Below are 18,745 nucleotides of genomic sequence, written 5' to 3' on the forward strand. Positions count from 1 at the left end.
AGTAAATCCAAATAAATGAGATGTTGCAATCTCTAATTTTCGGTTGTTGTGTTTATAGTGTTCTTTTTTTTTTTTTCCTTTAACCTAAATTCAAAATTACTTATAGCTTTATGTTTATTTGTTGACATATACAACAACTAAACAATACAAACTTTTTCATCCATAAACTTAACAAGAAAAAAAGAACTTTCAAAGGAGTTGTTTCTAAATGAACTTCAAACTAAAACAAACTAGAATTAAACTTATGAAATTTTAGGGCATGCAAGATGATATTATTTGAGTGTATCTCTCGCATTGGACAATCCTTCTTCTGCTAGATAAGCCCAAAAATTTTAAAAAAATTATAGCTTTGGATATGTATTTCTCATCTGTATGTATATCATTTTTGTGTTCATTTCAGAAAAAAAATTGTTAACGTGAGTTTTTCACTTAGAAGTTCAACACCATTGTTCTAAAAAAAGGAAACATTTTCAAGTATATTTCACACAATGATTCAAAAAAGAATAGTAATATGATGGGTAAGGTTTAAGTCAAAGCAGATTTAAGATTAATAATTGCGTATATTGCATCATTTTTAAAGAATTACAAAAGGAACTATATTAGTCTGCAATTTTGTATTGTGTTATACATGTTGATACTCTAAACTTACTTAAGAAACTATTCAATTTCCTCTATGTTTCGTTAACTAAAATCATAATATAAACAAAAATTAATCAATATTTGGCAGTAGCACGGACGTTATGAAAGATTTTTACCCAGCTCAAATCTTAGAAGGCTCTATTCAATACATCTTCATTATTATTGTTGTGGTGACTTCTGATGCGGTGTCGAAAGAGACCCATCGGTGTTTGAGTTTGACAAAGTAGGAGTATGTTGAACTGAATGTGAGATTCTAGCTGGAGTTTTGGGGGATTCAAGTTCCTCCAATGCACCCAAAACTTCTGCCATTCGAGGTCGGGCCCTTGGTTCATTCCTAAGGCATTGTGAAGCTAAATTTGCAGCTACATAAGCTCCTTTTTTAGAATATCGTCCTTCGAGTTTGGTGTCCATAATTCGGAATAACCTTCTTTTATCACCCAAATACGGGCTTGCCCAGTCAACAAGATTGTCCTCAGCACGTTGACCTGACAACAATTCGAGCAACACAACTCCAAAGCTATAAACATCACTTTTGGATGTTAGTCGACCTAGACAGAAGAGGATGTTAAACGGTTAATTGCCACGATATGGAAAATAAAAATACACCATAAAGCAAAAACCTCAATGAAATAAATTGCATGGATAATGGGTAGTGTGTAGTGTAAAAGCTAGGAATCTGTTATGTGAACATTTTCTAAAAACTGAATTGTTATCAAACCAGGTCTACGTACTTCGCTTTCAAAATTTGACGTAGATGTTTCAAACATAGATAACAAATCAAACAAATTCATCGGTTGAAGTGGTATTTATAAGTTCAATATTCTAAAACTAAATGGTTTATCAAATTATGCCTTATCCTTTCAAATTTAGCTGCACTTATTTCAGTTTATGTAAATAAAAGAGAACCACCAACACTTTGCAAAAGTACAATGTATGTTGGTGTGTTACGAACCTGTAGCAATATATTCGGGTGCAGCATAGCCACGGGTCCCCATAACTTGAGTAGTTACATGAGTTCTATCTCCAGTTGGACCAGCCTTCGCCAAACCAAAATCAGAAAGCTTTGCATTAAATTCCTGCATTACAAACAACAGTTCTTGTAACAAGGTTGTATAGCATTTGTGCAGAACGGATGTGGGTGTTTTTATCTACAAGAATCGCTTTCTTACCGCATCAAGTAGGATGTTAGATGCCTTAAAATCGCGATATATAACAGGCGATTCGGCTTCATGGAGAAAGGAAAGCCCTCTGGCAGCAGCTATAGCCACTTTGATCCTCAATGCCCAAGAAAGAGGTTGGGAACCCCCTGCACACAGAACTTAGCATGTGAGCTTGTTGAATTACATCTATTACAAGTCGAAATAAAATGGGGGTTTCACATGATATTTTATTCATATCATATCAAAACTCACATAAAAGCAAATTTTTCACTATAAAACTGTTCAAAAGAGAGAAAAGTTTATAAAGAGGGTCATATGTAAACAGTCCTCAAGATGCAAAAGCAGCCATTTTAAACACTTTAGAAGTGCTTGCCCCACCAACTTCATAAGTTAGTATTAATTAACTCAACTTCAATAATAAAATTATTAAAGTTTGCACAATTATCAAGAAACTCCATCTTACAACTCTGCCCCCTTCCTAATTCTAACATATTAACTCTAGACTTCGTAACTTAATTCAGTACCTCAAACACCCCCTTTGAGTGCTCCTAATCCAGTTCATATCAGGGTACACAAATGAACTATTAACTATCTTTACAATGTGACAACTGATAATTAGAGCATTTGAGAGAGAGGCAGACATATTTCGTAGAAGAATATTCAAGAAACAGAGTCAATGGCATTGTATGAGTCCAAGCAGCAGAGTCAACTATATGGAGCATCTATAGAACAGAAGCCAGGTAAAGGCGTTTTTTCCACTATGTACATGTAAAGTTTACAGAACTTACTTCTGAAGAGATGATTCTCCAAGCTCCCTCTTGGCATAAACTCGTATACCAATAATCGGTTCTCGCCTTCCAAGCAATACCCAATCAGCTTAACTAGATTTGGATGATGAAATTTGCCCAAATAATTAACTTCTGTCTGAATTTTAATTGCAGTTAGTTGAAGACAAGCATATGACAGAAGGAACACATGAAAAGTGAAAAAGAAAATAGCATCAATTAGGCTATACGCACCAACCACTCTTTGTGGCCTTGGGATGCTTCGGGCTTAAGCTTCTTGACTGCAACAACCATTCCTAATCCCGGCCTTGCTGCGGCCCATGTGTTTTCATCAATCCATCCTTTGAAAACATAACCAAATCCCCCTTCACCTAGCAGGCTGTCGGGTCGAAAATTTCTAGTAGCATTCCTGAGCTCATTGAAAGAGAAAGGCTTCAAATTCGAAGATGACAGTATTTCACCTTCTGTTTTTGGTGTGGGAAGACTTGGTACATTTTTATTCCTATCCAACAATGAGTTAGGAAGGTTGGAAGGCACTAATGGATGTCGCTTGCTTGAATTTTGGGAGATCTCTGATCCATAAAGGAATACAAGACAACTTCAGGGATTCATTAGTTATATCTATTTAATCCTTGAAACTAAAGTTGTATCTAATATCAATTTAATTTATCTATTACTAAAAAGTTTCTAAAATAGCTCCCAATTTTTAAGGTTGCATCTTTTTGACACTGTACTACAAGAAATAAATAAATCATTGAACTTTTAATTACGTATCTATCTAATAGGTGCCTACTCCTTGTGTAACTTCAAATAGTTTCCAAAATATTTCTAAATTCTTAAAGTTGCATCCTTTTGGGCACTGTACTTCAAAAAGTTATTAATAAGTCTATAAACTTTTAAATACACACATATGTATATATTTAATAGGTTTCTGTTGTTAATTATGTCCTTTAATGCTTGCATCGGACACGGCCACAATGATTTAAAAATATCATAACCATAGAAAACCTTTTACCTTCTAAGTTTTATATATAATCTTTTAATTTTGGAAATTTAGAGTGGCAAATCAAAAGGAAAAAAAATTAACATCTTTACTTTTGTAAAACTTTATAACTTAAGACGGTTCATTCCTTTTCACTCGTCCCTTGTAACTAATTCCAAGCAAGTTTCACAGTACAATATTTAGGCATAATTATTAAGGTCGTGTTTGATAACAATTTCCTTTTAGTTTTCTATTTTCTAATTTCTTATTGTTAACTCCTAAATTTTTAACTATGGTTTTCCTCCTAAGGAAACATTTAAATTTCTTGTCAAATTCTAAAATCAAAAACAAGTTTTTGAATTTTTTTTTTTCAATTTCCAAAACTTGACTTGGTTTTTTTAAAATACCAGAGAAAGTACATAATAAAACAAATAAGCTTATTGGTACGGTAAAAGTGGTGTTTATAGACGTAACTTCAAAATTTGAAGTGGTTACCAAATGGGTCAAAAACTAACAAATTTAATATAAGAATCTATAAAACAAAAAATTAAAAGTTTAATAACTTATTAGAAACTACAAAGAAGTGGATTTAAAACTTTTTAAAACATGAGAAATTAGAACTAAACAGACGTTTGAACCAAAATCCAAAACAGTGTTTATAGGATTAACTTTAACTTTAAAAAGCCAAAGAACTAAAAAGTAAGTGGTTATCATGGTTGTTCATTTCCAGAAAAATTTGTAAAATTTCAAATGAATTATTTTTTTGTTACCTCATGAATTTCAGATCTTGTTTTTATTTTTTCAAGAATATGTGATTAAAATGGTTGATTTTTTCAATACAATAGTTAGGTAGGGAGTGGTAGATTTGAACACATTGTATTAGTATATGCTACGCTCACTTTTGGCAATGGTTGATTTCTTAGAAGTTAGGACAATTGAAACAAATTTCTAATTCAACTTTGTCATACTTAATTTTCAATTAATTAATCAAGGTTAGAAAGCTTACGATAGTAAACTCATTACCTTCTTCCCTTTTCTCATAAAGCTCCAAATAAAAAATAATTAATCCCATTGACTTAAATAAATTACATTTGTCTCTAAATCTTTTTTTCTTTCCAAACAGAATAAACAATTTGAAACTTCAACCAATACACAATATCATAAAACCAGCAGCCTTTTCTCAAATATGCTAAAACCAGAAAGAAAAGAGGGAAAAAAGAAAACAACAGGAAACAGCACAATCCACCAAAAATTCCAAGTAACCAAACCAAACAGAAGATCAAAGCAATGAAAAATCCAAGGAAAACCCAGAAACCACAAGGTCAAAAAAGAGCAAAAAAATAAATAATAAGAGAAGAAAAGAGTAAGAGATTCATAGATAGAAATGGAGATACGAGTGTTACCGTGAGTTCCTTGGGAGGTGTGGGCATTTTGAACTTTAGCAGAAGAAGCTAAGCAGTTCCCCATTGGGGTGGGAAGAATGGAAAGGAAGAAAGTTGGGAGAAAATGGAAGGGAAAGGGAAGAGAGAAATGGGGAAAAAGTAAAAAGAGAAAGTTGGGGTTCCCTTCCCATTTGAGGAAGAAGGAAGAAGAATATGAAGGGTTGAGTAAGTCTTGTTGCCTTCATGCAAGTCATTGCCTCCTCCAATATGTCAATTCAATAATTTCCGTAATGTCAATTCCTGAAGTTATTAAATATCTTCGCATTTCCACTTGGTTTCCTTTTGTCTTGTGATCTCTGAAAATACCTATTTTTGTGTATTTCATAGAAAGAAATAACATATCTTCGACTTTTTGTTTTTCTTTCTTTAAACTATTCAAAATGTCTAATTTTTAACCATAATTGTTCAAGTTATAACTATTTGAGTTTTTAAAGGGTTAATGATTAGGAATAAATCACGAGGAAAAAAAAGTGTGTTATTTGATAACCGATAATTGTATACTTAAATAGACTGTCACAACATAAGATGCATATAAGTATTTGAAAATCGTACTTGTTTTCTTTTTATAACATATTATTAGGAGAAGTATTGTAAACAACAATACTTGTGAAAATACTTACAAAATATATCAAATTCTATCAATGATAAACCGATATGAAATTTTACTATATTTTGTAAAGCTCATTTTTCTCTATTTGAAAATTCTCCTTTATTATTGTGATTATCATTTTTCTTACTTAAACACTTAGTTGAATTCTGAAGGAGATTGTTTTGAAACTTGACCTAATTTTTGAAAACAAGATGTATAACGAAACAAATAAAGCAAAAAATATTAAGTAACATTTAATATCGTAATTCTTTGGTAAACATTTGAATTCTATATATATGTGTATGTTTGTGTAAAATTTTAAATAAGTTTGTAAGAACTATTTATTTGACAAATTTTTAAGTTAAAAGATTTGTCAAATACGAGATGCAAAGGTTAATGACTTGTCAAATTTCTTTCAAGTTTATAAACATATTAAATATGAATTTTTTTTCTTTTTTTGTAAATATAGCAGAATCTATCGTGACCAAAATTTGCAATATGTGTATCAGTGATAAAATTTTGTTATTGATGAACTCTAACAAATTTTATTATATCTATAATTTTTTTAAAATATTATTATTTATGTTAATACTTTAAAATCGCAAGTTATAAAAGTTTATATGACTCTTTACCTCTAACTTCGTTTAACAACTCACATGTCAATAAACAATATATTATTTTAAATCTACCTAATCTTTGTAGTTATTTTTGTGTCAAGTAGCGCAATATATTAAAGAACTTTGTGTACAAATATTTGTATACTTCCTTTTTCATTGTGTGTCTTGTTTGACTAAATCACATCTACGCATCCACATAGGAGTTTGATCAATTTCTATGCACGTGTTTGGGGTTTGCCATTAGAAACAAAAGACGATTTCAATTTCTTTTTCCCAACCTCTCTCTCTCTTCAATTTCTTTTTCTTGTTCTCATCACTTATCAACTCGTATGTATTTCTTCTTTCATTTACTTGTAATTTCGTTCTGAAATGAAAATTTTGGGTTGCCATTACATATTGAAATGAAAATTCTAGATTGTTTATCCATACTGTTACAACTGAATCGAATACAAAAAGAACAATTCTCTTCAAAACCAAATCGATATATTTTTCAGTTTTTTCAATTCAACAAAACTAAGATTTTCGAGAACCGTGCACAACCTTACTAGTTACTACACAATCATCCAAATAGGGAATGTGGTGAAATGTGGTGGTATGTGTTGATCAGAGCTGGAGATTATCTTAACAACCAACTTACTCAATTTAGAGTTAATTAAAAAAATATTACGTCCCTAAATTAAAATTTGAAAATAATGTTAATGCATCCCTTGTCACAAACATAGGCTTATCCAACTAGACATAACCACAATTGATAAATTTATAGATGTGGTTAGAGTCCATTAAAATTGTATTTTAACCAAATAATTTTGACATCCTTAATCACTATGGTAATCGGTGCCACAAACCATTTCTAACCAAAAGGAAATCTAAAGAAAACTACATGTCATTTACATATCCATTCTTACCTCTAATTTTGGTGCATTTTTAATCTCAAACATGCGGGAAATATCTCATCTCCCTTTTTTTCTATGTCTTCCACTGATATAATCCTTCCTTTTCTTTTCTAGAAAAAAACAAAAGTTAAAAGTTTAAAAATTACTCACTATTCAAAATTCAATCAGATACATGATGATACATAATTAGAAAGGGAGATCGTCTGATCCAAGCTCTTTATCACCTCAGGCCGCAAAGTTTCAAAACATCTCTCATGTCTCTTTAGAACTCAAGGACATAGATGTACAATTTATAGAACAGAACCTGTCATTCCCCATGTTGGTACTATGAAAAGTCAATCAATGTCCATAGTCTGTTTGTCTTTACTATTAACAGACCAGAGCTTTATGACCATGTGAGACGGTTGCAATACACTGAACAAGAACAATATCAGGATATCAGAGGCACATATGCAGAATGAAGCTCCAAAAAGTATTTTGAGCATACAATGCATAAACTTACTTAGAGCTTAGTGTTAAAGATGTATCAGTAACTATTCACATTAAAACCAAAGAAAAACGGCTACTATCTTTTATGGTTGCGTCCTTAAGGCAAGCAAATTACATTCAAACACCTTCCAACGTTCTACTTGTCACAAAAACAGTTCAGTATCCTTTAATGATTTCCTAAATCCTTAACCATATTCTGGTTGAGTTGGTCTAACTTGAAATTTCACATAAACAATAATGGGATGAAATATTACAGTAAGGGTGAAAATTGGAAAAAAAAACCAACACCGTATTACAGGGATTACTGAAATACTTTTCAGTTGCCCAAAAGATCATTTAACAACCTTGGATCGAACTAAACATCCATCATCCAGGAAAAAGAATTTGTTCGAAACCATAGGAACACCACCCTAAAGGTGTTCTAGATCCCCTCTCCCACGGTATAGTCCAACCATACTGGCACTACTTTTAGGAATTCGCCACAAAATTTCTTTTACCTTTTTTAGAATTTTTAACCTTCTGAATTGAGAACACCCAACAGGTAGCCAAAGAAGAGGCCACCAAACAACGGAAGAAAGAGCTAAGCTACAATGAAATCTCTTGAACGGTTTAACATGTCTTTGTGGGCGTCAATGAGTAGTTCTTTTTGTACTTATGACCTAGGTCTTGTGTGGGCGTCAATCAGTAGATCTTTTCATATTTATGACCTAGGTCTTGTTCATTTGGACTGGTGTCCACGTAGTTGGCTGATTCCCTATTTCTGTTGCACGTTTTTTTTTAATTCCCTCGTATATTCTTTCATTTCTTTCAATATAAACCTTCCAATCTATGTTGAGGAAAGAAGTGGAGTAATTAGAACTTGGGTTGGTTACTCCGCTGTGAATTGTACAAGATCACAAAAATAAACAAAAGAATTGGGCATACTTGAAAAGATCTTTGATTCAACCTGAACTGAATTAATCTCATATACCTATCTTTCTATCTAAATATATAGACACGCACACAATTTTTTGAAGGTTAAAGACTTCAAGTCATTCTTTCTTTCCTTTTTTCTCTCTTTCATAAATTGCAGAGAAAGAGACTTCAGTCGACAACCATTTTGTTCATCTCCCTCTCACTCGAACTCAACGATTCTCCCAATAGAACCAAAAGGTGCTTCTTCCCCTTTTCTCTCCCTCACTAGTCGGTTTTAGTTCCCCCTTCCCTACTGGTTGTACCACTAATTGGTTAGTCCCCTTTCTCTCTCACTCGTTTGCTCTCTCTCACTGGAGCTAACATGGCCATCGTCTGCCACCAAAGGTCCGGAACCTCTTTTTTTTTTTGGGTAAAAGGAATATTTCAAAATGAAATAAAGATGACATTTCAAGAATCTAAAGGTGATCAAAGAAGAGATTGCAAACTAGTAACTAAAATCAATAACCTATAATGTTTGAAAGAGCACTTAATTTTAGACCAAGAAAAAGCTGTCCATTTTCACCGCTAGAGCTTATAAAATAGGATCCCAAATTCCAGCTCATCTTTGACATAATATGGTTCCACCTCGAAAAATTAGTTCAATCTGAGATTGTGCCTAAATAAGGCTAATTACCGGTGAAAATTACGAATCTTTAGCATCGTAATGATCTTATTTTGAGCTTCTTCAAATGTTGTAATACGAAATGAAGTTGTTAAATTTGTTTTTGATAAAAGGCCAACATGATAACCGAACACAATAATTTACGAGTAGGGTTGCGTCAGAATGAATAGGATTGATCGAGATGGTCCCAAAAGAAAACTCTAAACGAACCAGACCAACCCAACCTGTACACACCTACTCAATATCCAAAACCACCGGGAACAGGCAGGAACAACCTCAAAGCAAATTAAAACTAATGACTAGTTTTTGGAAAAATTGGAACCTGACAGGTTTTCAGAAATTTTGGGACCAGGTTTTGTTTTCCATTTCCAGGGGAGGGGGAGGCCATTCTCATGGGGGACAGATGAAGAAGGTTCTGGAGGGAAGATTTCAGTGATATGATATGACCTTCCAAGAGCAAAGAGTTGGGATCTTACAATCTTTCAATCTGAGCCACACACTATCTTGTAGACTGCAGGGGCATACATCCTCAAACCCAACAGGTGGGTTATCATTCTTTCAGTCAGAAATGATTTCAAGCACATCAGTTCATTTTTACTACTGTCATTCAGTCTTTAAAGAAAACAAGTATGCAACTAACGAGTAACGTCTATGCTATCCATTCCTTATAACAGAGCAACAAGAACCAGCTCCATGGTAGCAAAAGCATAAGCTATAATCTCTTGCATGATTGTCAATCCCCCCCCCCCCCCCCCGGCAAGTTGTTATTGATATCTATCAACCCAAGTCCAGGCTAAATGCAGGACATGCGTGGAAAAAACCATAGAAGGATGCAAAATTGGTGTACACAATAACCTAGGTGGTAATCTGTGTAAACAACGCAATAATAGTAATGACCTAAGAATTGTTACATAACTAACCTGAAATTATATCCAACGATGTAACTTTTGCTTCGTGACCAGAGAGTGACTTCACCGGCTTAACATCTCGAGCAGACCAAATCTGCGAAAGAAAAAAAAAAAGAATTGAGCATATGATAATTGAACCTTAGACAACAAGTGAGATTAAGCAACAATCAAATGAAAATATTAAGACTTGAACAATATTATATCATTCTGGCAGTATTCAAGATTACCTTTGCTATCATATCAAATGATGCAGTAACCAAGAAATATCCCTCCTGAGGTTCATATTTCACCTGTGAAACTAGGTTTGAATGCGCAGGTATTATGCAAAGAGATTTTTTCTTCCTTAAATCCCATTTCCGACAAGTGTTATCTTCTCCACCAGTAGCTAAATGATAACCGTTGGGTGAAAAACTAACTCCAAGGACCTGGTTATAACATCATAGACATATGACATCCATTGAAAAACAAGGCATCAGTAGGAAGCAAACAAGCCAATTTATTAAAAAAGAAAAAGTTCTACAATCCCATCAAAAGAAAGGAGAGAGCTTACTGGCTTGACGTGGCCTTCCAAGGCAAGAACACTTCTACCAATTCGAAGATCCCAAACGCAAGCAAGTGCATCAAGGACACAAGATGATACCAAGGATCCATCATGGTGGAAGGCTATCCCATAGACACTTCTACTTGACCTTGAAGAAGTAATTCTACACCAGTTTCAACATCCCATAATCTCCAGGTCTTGTCAAAGCTAGTTGTGCCCAAGTACTTGCCCGACGGGTGGAAGGCAATTCGTGCAAGGCGGTCTAGATGGCCCTCAAATGTTTTAAGTAGAGATCCTTCCGGCAGACCACAACCTTGCAGTTCGGTCAGCAGAGGCAGTTGCTAAACACTCATTCACAGGAGAAAACATTACATCAGTAACACGCTCTGTGTGTCCCTTAAAGTTGGAAACTTTCCTTATTTGAGGCATGCTCCACAATTTTGCAACTCCACTCAATGAACTATAGAAATAAAACAAGAAAAAAAAAATACAGAAACCATCAAATGCAAAGCCAGTAGTAAATGAAAGCTAAATACAAAGCCTATAAAGCTTATCACGTACTGGAAAGAAAAATGGAAAAACATTCACTTCTATTTTATCTTTGGTCTCGTGTTCAACTGAGGAAGTAAAGCTAAGTAGGAAGATAATAGCTAATCTATAGCCACAAAGATCTATTATGTTTTCTTTTTCTTTTTCCCCCTTCTACCAAGAGGTAAAACGGGGGTAGATATTGAAAAGGAGAAACTGGTACAGTAGCTAAAAATCATTAACAGCAAACTGAGAAGATTTACCTAGTGGCAAGAAATTTTCCATCAGACGAAAAAGAACAACCAGAAAGTGGTCGATCATCTCCTATCTAACTACAGTCCAGGACCAAACTTTCAGCCTGCCTCAGAGCCCAATCCATTTCTGCTTCCACATCTTCATCAGGGTCATCTCGTTTCCTCTTTGCACGCTCAAGGTGTGAAGATGCTCCTAGAATGGAATACTATGCAACATCAATTCTTGCATCCAAGAGAGCTTTGGACCCCTCAGTATAAAAGGGATACTGAAGCACCTCCTCCTCAGTTCCACCAGTAGCTGCAGCCTCCTCTTCCTCATGAACTTTCATGAGCTTTCATGAGTTATGGGCTCAGCAAGGCATCGAAGACGAGCTCGAATAGCCATGTCATTAGTAGGCACTGCTAGAGCAGAAGCACGACGTTTCATCAAAAATTCCTGCATGGCTTTTTCATGACGTTCCCTAGCCTGCCTGCTCTCTTCTGAGATTTCATACTCTGCGGTTGAACCTGGAGCTGTTCGGGAAGGAGCCAATTCATCATGTTCCGAGTCTGAGTCACTTGTTCTCAACTCACCATTTTGTGTTACGGGGGCCTAAAGAGGGGAGGTCGGCTCGGAAGAGGAGCCAATGGACGGATAATTGGAGGGGGCATAGGAGCAATGGCAGGGACAATTGAAAGTGGAATAACTGATGTAGCTGCAGGTTGAGTTGGTTTGGCTGGATTATCAAGTTCCTCATTTTCACCACCAGGAAGGGTTTCAGGAGATTCCGCAGCAGTTGACGCAGGGTTTTGACCATCAATTTCCATGACAGCTTGCTCGGAAATGAAGTTTCTAATCAACACAAGCTTATCCTAGATATTAAGCTCCTCTTTTCATTTCTTCTCTACAATCAAGCTCCTAAAACTTAGTTAAGATAACAAAAATGAGAAACAATGTCGAGTATTAATAGTAAAACGAGAATTTCACTGTTAACAGGAGACCTTCAAAAGTACGAAAAAAAAATCAAACAATTCAAGAAAATCAAACAGCAAGTAATATTCTGAGGCAGCACCGATCCTATAAAGATTATCGAATAGGCATTTGAAGAAAGATACAATTCAAGAAAATAGAAACAAAATCCCTCTTTTCTTCTCTGAACTCGACACTTCAATACACACTTTCGAGACTCTTTAGTTTCATAAACACTAATTTCTCCCATCATGTTCGCAGTGCAGTAATAACACGAGCAGGGGGAAAAAAAAAGAAAAAAAGAACCATACCAGGAAAGGACAATCAATAGAGAAATAGATAAATGAAATAAGTAAAGTTACGGGAGAAAGAGAATGAGGAGTGGAGGGAGATTCGGATCTAGCAAGGGATGCGTACCGTCAAAACATTTGAAAGCTGCCGGAGATGGTACAGGATTGCCGTCGTCAAAAGGTGAACTTTGAAGCGGACTAGGGATGACGGCGGTGGAAGGGAACCGGCGTGAAGAAAAGATAGTCCCCGGAGAGTGAGAAAGTAAAAGAGCGGGTACGGGTTAACCTAGGTTTTTCTTTTTTTAATTTAATTCTCATTTTTTATTGATTTTCCTCAAATATAAAATTAAAATATTTACTAATATATTACCATTACTCAAACAAATAATAGTAGTCCTACTCTAAGTCTTCCTTTATTTTTATTTTTTTTAAAATCGAGTGCATAAACGTTAATTGCAAGTAATCCATTTCTTTATTTTGTAATCTCTTTTTAGAAGTGTTTCTAATTTTTTAAAAGAAAAGGTAAAAAATATAACAGTTTTTAATGTTTAATTTTAGATAGAAATAAAACTATTTGACAAAATACCATTCATATCATTCTAATGGTTTGGTTCAATCTTGTCCTATGAAGTTTAATTAATTTGTTAATTTTTTATTATTTATTTAGTGTTATATTTAAATTTTTTAAATAATATGTTTTTCTAAAAGTAATATAAAAAATAAAATCGAAGAAAAAATACGTATTTTTGTTAATATTTTCATCGTATCCTATTTTTAACACGAATATGTAGATTAAAAATGATTTAGTCGTGTCACACCCTAATTTGTTCTCATTTTACATAATATAAGAAAAATACTTTAATTTTCAATTAACCTATTTTTTTCTACCAACAATTTCTTTTTCAAATCTGACCTATATTTTTTCTTTTCTAAATTCTTTTCATTTTTTTCTTGCTTAAAACCTTTTGTTAACTATTTCGTTAAGAAAAAAAATTATAAAATCTATTTATACATTATTGTTAAATTACAACTTTTAACTCACAAGTGTCTCGTCGTGTTTTAAATCCTTAAATTCTAAAGTTTCCTTTTTAATCTAAAAAATCAATGATTAAACATTAAATTAAAATCCTAGAATCCCAGTTTAGACAAGAATTAAACATTAACTTTTCTAAATGTTGAAACCATTGTAAATTTGTAATTCATCCTTTTTATTTTCATTTTCCATATTCTCCTCTCCAATTCTCTCCACTTCCCTTTTCGAACATTACTTCATCAGCGGTCACAGGCAACCCTACACAAAACCTTTTCAAAACTGAATAATTTCAACATCAAAAACAAATAAAAAGACCAATCAATTACCCCTCGTTTTTCACCGAAGTGTGTGTAGTCCGAACTAAAGTGAATGATTTCAAATGAATTTGAACACCACCGCAAAGTTCACATCAGCCAAAAGAAAACTGATTGTTGAAGTCAAATTATTTTCACAACCCTAATACCCTCCAACAGATGCAACCAATTGAAAACATACCGCAAACATCAATGATCCAGTTGGGGAAGGGAAAATTTGAAAATATGAAGAAAAAAAGTCTACGCTAGATTAAAAAAAAAACAGCTTATTACCCTCCACGGTAACCTCCAGGGACGACCCAGATCTCCCCCTAAGGCTTGAGAGCCAGGGCTAGACCGATCTTTGCGCTCTTATCAATGGCCCGTGTGTCGACTTCTCCTGAAATGGTGAACAAAGATTTTGGGCGCCATTCGTGCTGGATTAGAGCGCTTGCCCGACCATAGTTGTTCACTCGTGCCTTCACTGAAGTCAGGGGGTCAAGAGCATGCTGTGTGCCTATAGTGAGAGTGTTTTCATTGCTAGAAAAGCTGTGCGACAGCTCCGCACCAACGGCCGTGTTGCTCAATGGGCTAACCAGGTGGTAGTAGGATGCAGTAAGAGCATCACCTTTATCGTTCCTGTAATTTGGCAACACAGATTGAGTATCATATGTATGGTATTGGCTATGATAGAAGGGCTTTAAGTTCTACTGGTTTCTTTTGCTATGGCCTCTTTGTATGGCACACATGCGAGATGCAAAGTGGTTTTAATCAGTAATAAATATGAAATAAGATAAAAACTTTATTCTGAAGTTAAGGATATTTGAATTAAGAGTTAAATCTTTTGGAGTATAAATCTTCAGAGAGAAATGTAAAGAGCTCTCTCCTTTCTCGACAATTCTCTCACTAAGAGTAAAAGTGCTACATTTATGTCACTCTGTTGAAAGAATATTGTTTTGAGAATAAGCATAAAATAACCGCTGGAAGGGAATCATTTTACGGGCTACTTTTTTAGGTCGCCTCCTTTTTTATTCTTTCATTTTCTCTTGATGAAAGTCAAATTCTCATAAATAAACAAAGGTATGAAAAAAGAAGTAAAAAGAAAGAGTTTGCTTCCTTACAAGGTAAGTGCCGCAATAAGGTCAGAGTGAGTGTAACTCAAGCCTGCATTCAATTTAGTAATGTTTCCTGAAGCAGTGTCAAATGACAAATCTGTTCCAAGTGAGAGTTTCTCATTTCCAATAACACCAGCGAAGTTAACAATGGGGCTGGCAGTCAGACCAATGCCAGTGCTTATTCCAGCATATTCATGTTGATATTGGAGTTCAACCTGAACAAGTTATCATAAATGCTCAGATACAAGAAGATCAATCTGTGCCCATACGGGTATAAATTGTTTGATAATTAGTGCTGCACGATAGATTGATAGCTTATATTTTTTATATATAGTCTATCTTATTCTAATAAATTAACCACAAGAGTCATGAACACCTCATTTTAAGAAGACTTTCACAGAAGGTGGGCAATATTTTTGGGGGCAAGAATGGGGAATGGAGAAGTCATCCCAGTCTCCACCAATTATTAGCAAACTACAAAAGATAATCAATTTGTTTTTGTCCTAGTAGCATTACACAATTTAAGAAGTAACTACCTTGCCAGATCTCTGGTCAGGAACACGAAAGCTAAAAATTGTCTTCAACCCTGGAGCTGGTTCATCAATTGTAACAGTAGTGTGAACCTACAGCTCAAGCAAAAACAAACCTTTAGCTTTAAGTCTTCACACCAGCAACACCACAAACTAGTTTTTCTAACACAAAAGAAAGGAAACTATTTACACGTACCAAACACTGGGAGCATTTCAAAATACAAACTTATTCAGTGAAACTATATTTTCAAAACATATGGAAACCTTATGATATGTTTAGTCATTTAGACTTACATTGGAGTGGGTGTCAACTTTTACATCAGTTGTGATATTGTTGTTCTTTAGCTGAGTGCTTACATCTGCCAAAAATATGTCACCTTTCTTAACTCCAGTGGAACTGATAGCCTAAAAAGTGAAACAAAGAGAAAGTTCAGTTACAACATAAGAGAATACAAAGACGAAAGATGTGACATACAGCATCATATAAAAATCAGATAAGCAAATGATAGTTTCATAACAAATTCATAAAATTCGGTTATACATTATGTCCTAAACTACATTATGGCATTTACCATACCTGCCTATTACTTTACATATGAAAACGACAACGATTATAAGAAAAGCTAGATTCAATGAGAATTAAAAGAAATTAAAGTTTTGCGTAAGAGGTTGCTTAGACAAACGGGAGCTTCAGTGTATCAAAATTCTTATTGTTAGCTAGAAAGAGGATTTTCCTTGGGAATGCTCGCTAAGACATTTGCTTTCGGCTGAAGTTATCTAAGAAAATGGTGCACCTTATTTAACGCAATCACAAACGTCTGATTATAAAATATTAAACCGTCCAAAATAACGAAAAAAAGAATGTACATTGCAAAACCTTTTAATATTTTCAATTCTTTCTTCAACAATCTCCAACAAAAACTACGTAACACACTTGACACGAATTCCAAGAATCCTCCAGCTCTTAATTCCTCTGCCTTAGCACTTAGTAAAATAAAGATAAAAAACAATATCGATATCCGGTCTGAAAATGACAATACCGACAGAAATAAATTCTTGAATCTTGAAAACAAGGATTACACCCCTCCGACCTACCAACCAAAGAAGAAACACTAATTACATAGAAATAAGCGAGGTCAGTCGGTCCGTAGGTCAGTGAGTCACTTAGTTTTCCATTGCAAACATTTCTCAAGAATCAAACACAAGAAACACACAAAGAAATTACAGCACAAAGAAGGAACAACTATATGTTGATTGCAATAAAGAAGCCGCCAAAACAACAAAATCCGACTGAAAATCTAAAGAAGAATAATTCAGAAACTCACAACTCCACCGGCAGTGTAAGTAGTGACGGTGAATTTATGGTCGCTCTGGTAATCCTTGTAGAGAAGATCTATGGAAAAAGGGGAAAAAAAGTCATTTCAACAAGTTAAAGAACAAGAAATACATAGAGAAACAGAGAATGAAGAAGAAAGGAAGGAACCTCTAGCTTTCTTGCCAATGTCGGAGTAAAGACCTGGACCTTTTCCCATGTGTATTCCGGGAAGACGAGATTGATGAAGTTCGATGGTGAGGAAGAAAAGAGGAAATCGTGGTGTAGGCTGGCCCTTGGAAGTGTTTAACGATGAAATGAAATAAGAAAAGAAAGAAGGCCGATGGAAGGAAAAAAGTTAGATTTTATTTGAACCGTTGGATCTTTGTATTCGGTGTGAGGGGGGTTTGTGGGCGTCGATTTGTGGTCTAACGTGGCCTTGAGAATCGGGACATTGAGCACGCATATTCGTTGTTCCAAACCCTGCGTTTCCATTTTCAATTTCCGAATTAATATTATGGAATTATTGCAATTTTACATTTATTAAATTCGGTAAGGTCATATTTTAAGACAAAAATAATGAGAAATTTATGACAATGCAATTAATTAACTATTTTTAAAATCAAAATATGTTATGAAAATATTAAACATTAAATATTAAACTAATTTGAGGGATGATGAAAGATATGTCTAATTTTGGACTCATTTTTGATTACAACAACACTATGTTTATTCCATAATTCATATTGATTACAACAATAGTTGCTGACTCATAGAATTCATGGTGGGAAGTTTATATAAATGAATATTTTTTATTTATTTTCTTTTATTTTGAAAACAAGCAAGCAAGTCTTTAAAATAGTTAACAAATTCTTTTCCAAAACAAAATAGTTAACAAATTAAATAATAGAATATCTACTTTTTTTTCTAAAGGTTTGTAGGTCAACATTCTTTGTACCACTTCAATAAATAAATAAACAAAAAAAAAAAAAGATACTCCTTTCTTTCTTAAGCTCGTCTATATGAATTTCGTGCGTTTTACATCTACAGCAGAGGTAAATTTGATCCCACAACCTAATAGTAAGATTAGAAGCACAATCACTACACTATAATCATGTTTTATTTAAAATTAAACTTTATTTAGTATATGTTGTAATTTGACACTTCAAAATTAATATTAAAATACAAGAATCGATAATGTGAGGGTTCGAGCATGCCCCCACTGGCTCCTTAATAAATCTGTCCCTGATGGTATAGACTTAAGTTTGACGGCTTGAGCCACACTCACATCCATGCAAATAGAAGAGGATATATATGAAACCCATGTGTAAGAGCTTGGTTTTAATTATTTTACGGATCAATCTTGTACAAACTCTTTCTACATGATACCTCTACCTCACATGTGTTTCTACACAAACACAATTCACATCATGTCGTTTTAACAATTACAAAAACGGACCAAAATCATAATATCTTTAGGAAAAGATACCTAACTTTATTCATTATTATAGACTTTTTAGATTCTTACTTGAACACGATTCATCTATACATATCAACTTCATATCGTTCATAAGAGCTTTTATAAATAATATTGGGGTTTATTTATTGAAGTAATTTATGCAAAATTAAATACAAAATAAAAAAGCAAGTTAATTTATTAAATATTAACTAATAGTTTATTAAACAAACCACATGAACTTAGAGCATAAAAGTAAAATCCAACATGTATAAAATATGTCCTAACATCACATTAAGAAAATAAAATTAAAATATACTAATCAAACCACTTCATTGCTAACAAACCTTTAGGTCTATAAATA

General features: G+C 33.9%; 2 protein-coding genes and 1 pseudogene across 2 annotated transcripts; all 3 read right to left on the minus strand.

Moving 5' to 3' along the window:
• Positions 1 to 540: 540 nt before the first annotated feature.
• Positions 541 to 5,181, minus strand: LOC103496405 (probable serine/threonine-protein kinase PBL3). Its single transcript, XM_008458239.3, has 6 exons — positions 4,970 to 5,181; positions 2,819 to 3,156; positions 2,588 to 2,723; positions 1,809 to 1,945; positions 1,592 to 1,715; positions 541 to 1,187 (listed from the first exon to the last, which is right to left on the minus strand). The coding sequence occupies exons 1-6, from the start codon at positions 5,031 to 5,033 to the stop codon at positions 799 to 801; spliced, it is 1,188 nt and encodes a 395-aa protein (XP_008456461.2). The 5' UTR covers positions 5,034 to 5,181; the 3' UTR covers positions 541 to 798.
• Positions 5,182 to 6,999: 1,818 nt separating this feature from the next.
• On the minus strand, positions 7,000 to 13,130 carry LOC103496404 (U4/U6 small nuclear ribonucleoprotein PRP4-like protein; annotated as a pseudogene).
• Positions 13,131 to 14,036: 906 nt separating this feature from the next.
• LOC103496403 (mitochondrial outer membrane protein porin of 36 kDa-like) lies at positions 14,037 to 17,302 on the minus strand. The gene is made up of 6 exons (XM_008458238.3): positions 17,097 to 17,302; positions 16,939 to 17,006; positions 15,908 to 16,018; positions 15,620 to 15,706; positions 15,090 to 15,298; positions 14,037 to 14,607 (listed from the first exon to the last, which is right to left on the minus strand). The coding sequence occupies exons 1-6, from the start codon at positions 17,143 to 17,145 to the stop codon at positions 14,301 to 14,303; spliced, it is 831 nt and encodes a 276-aa protein (XP_008456460.1). The 5' UTR covers positions 17,146 to 17,302; the 3' UTR covers positions 14,037 to 14,300.
• Between the last annotated feature and the right edge of the window lie 1,443 nt (positions 17,303 to 18,745).

Source organism: Cucumis melo, chromosome 3 (assembly GCF_025177605.1).
Source record: "Cucumis melo cultivar AY chromosome 3, USDA_Cmelo_AY_1.0, whole genome shotgun sequence".
Classification (NCBI taxonomy): domain Eukaryota; kingdom Viridiplantae; phylum Streptophyta; class Magnoliopsida; order Cucurbitales; family Cucurbitaceae; genus Cucumis; species Cucumis melo.

Coding starts and splice junctions, on each gene's coding strand:
- LOC103496405 (XM_008458239.3), bottom strand. CDS start 5,033: ATGGGGAACTGCTTAGCTTCTTCTGCTAAAGTTCAAAATGCCCACACC. Junction 1,716..1,808: donor CTAACATCCTACTTGATGCG/GTAAGAAAGCGA, acceptor TTTGTAATGCAG/GAATTTAATGCAAAGCTTTC. Junction 1,188..1,591: donor ACCCGAATATATTGCTACAG/GTTCGTAACACA, acceptor TCTTCTGTCTAG/GTCGACTAACATCCAAAAGT.
- LOC103496403 (XM_008458238.3), bottom strand. CDS start 17,145: ATGGGAAAAGGTCCAGGTCTTTACTCCGACATTGGCAAGAAAGCTAGA. Junction 16,019..16,938: donor CTTACACTGCCGGTGGAGTT/GTGAGTTTCTGA, acceptor TTCACTTTTTAG/GCTATCAGTTCCACTGGAGT. Junction 14,608..15,089: donor CTTATTGCGGCACTTACCTT/GTAAGGAAGCAA, acceptor GCCAAATTACAG/GAACGATAAAGGTGATGCTC.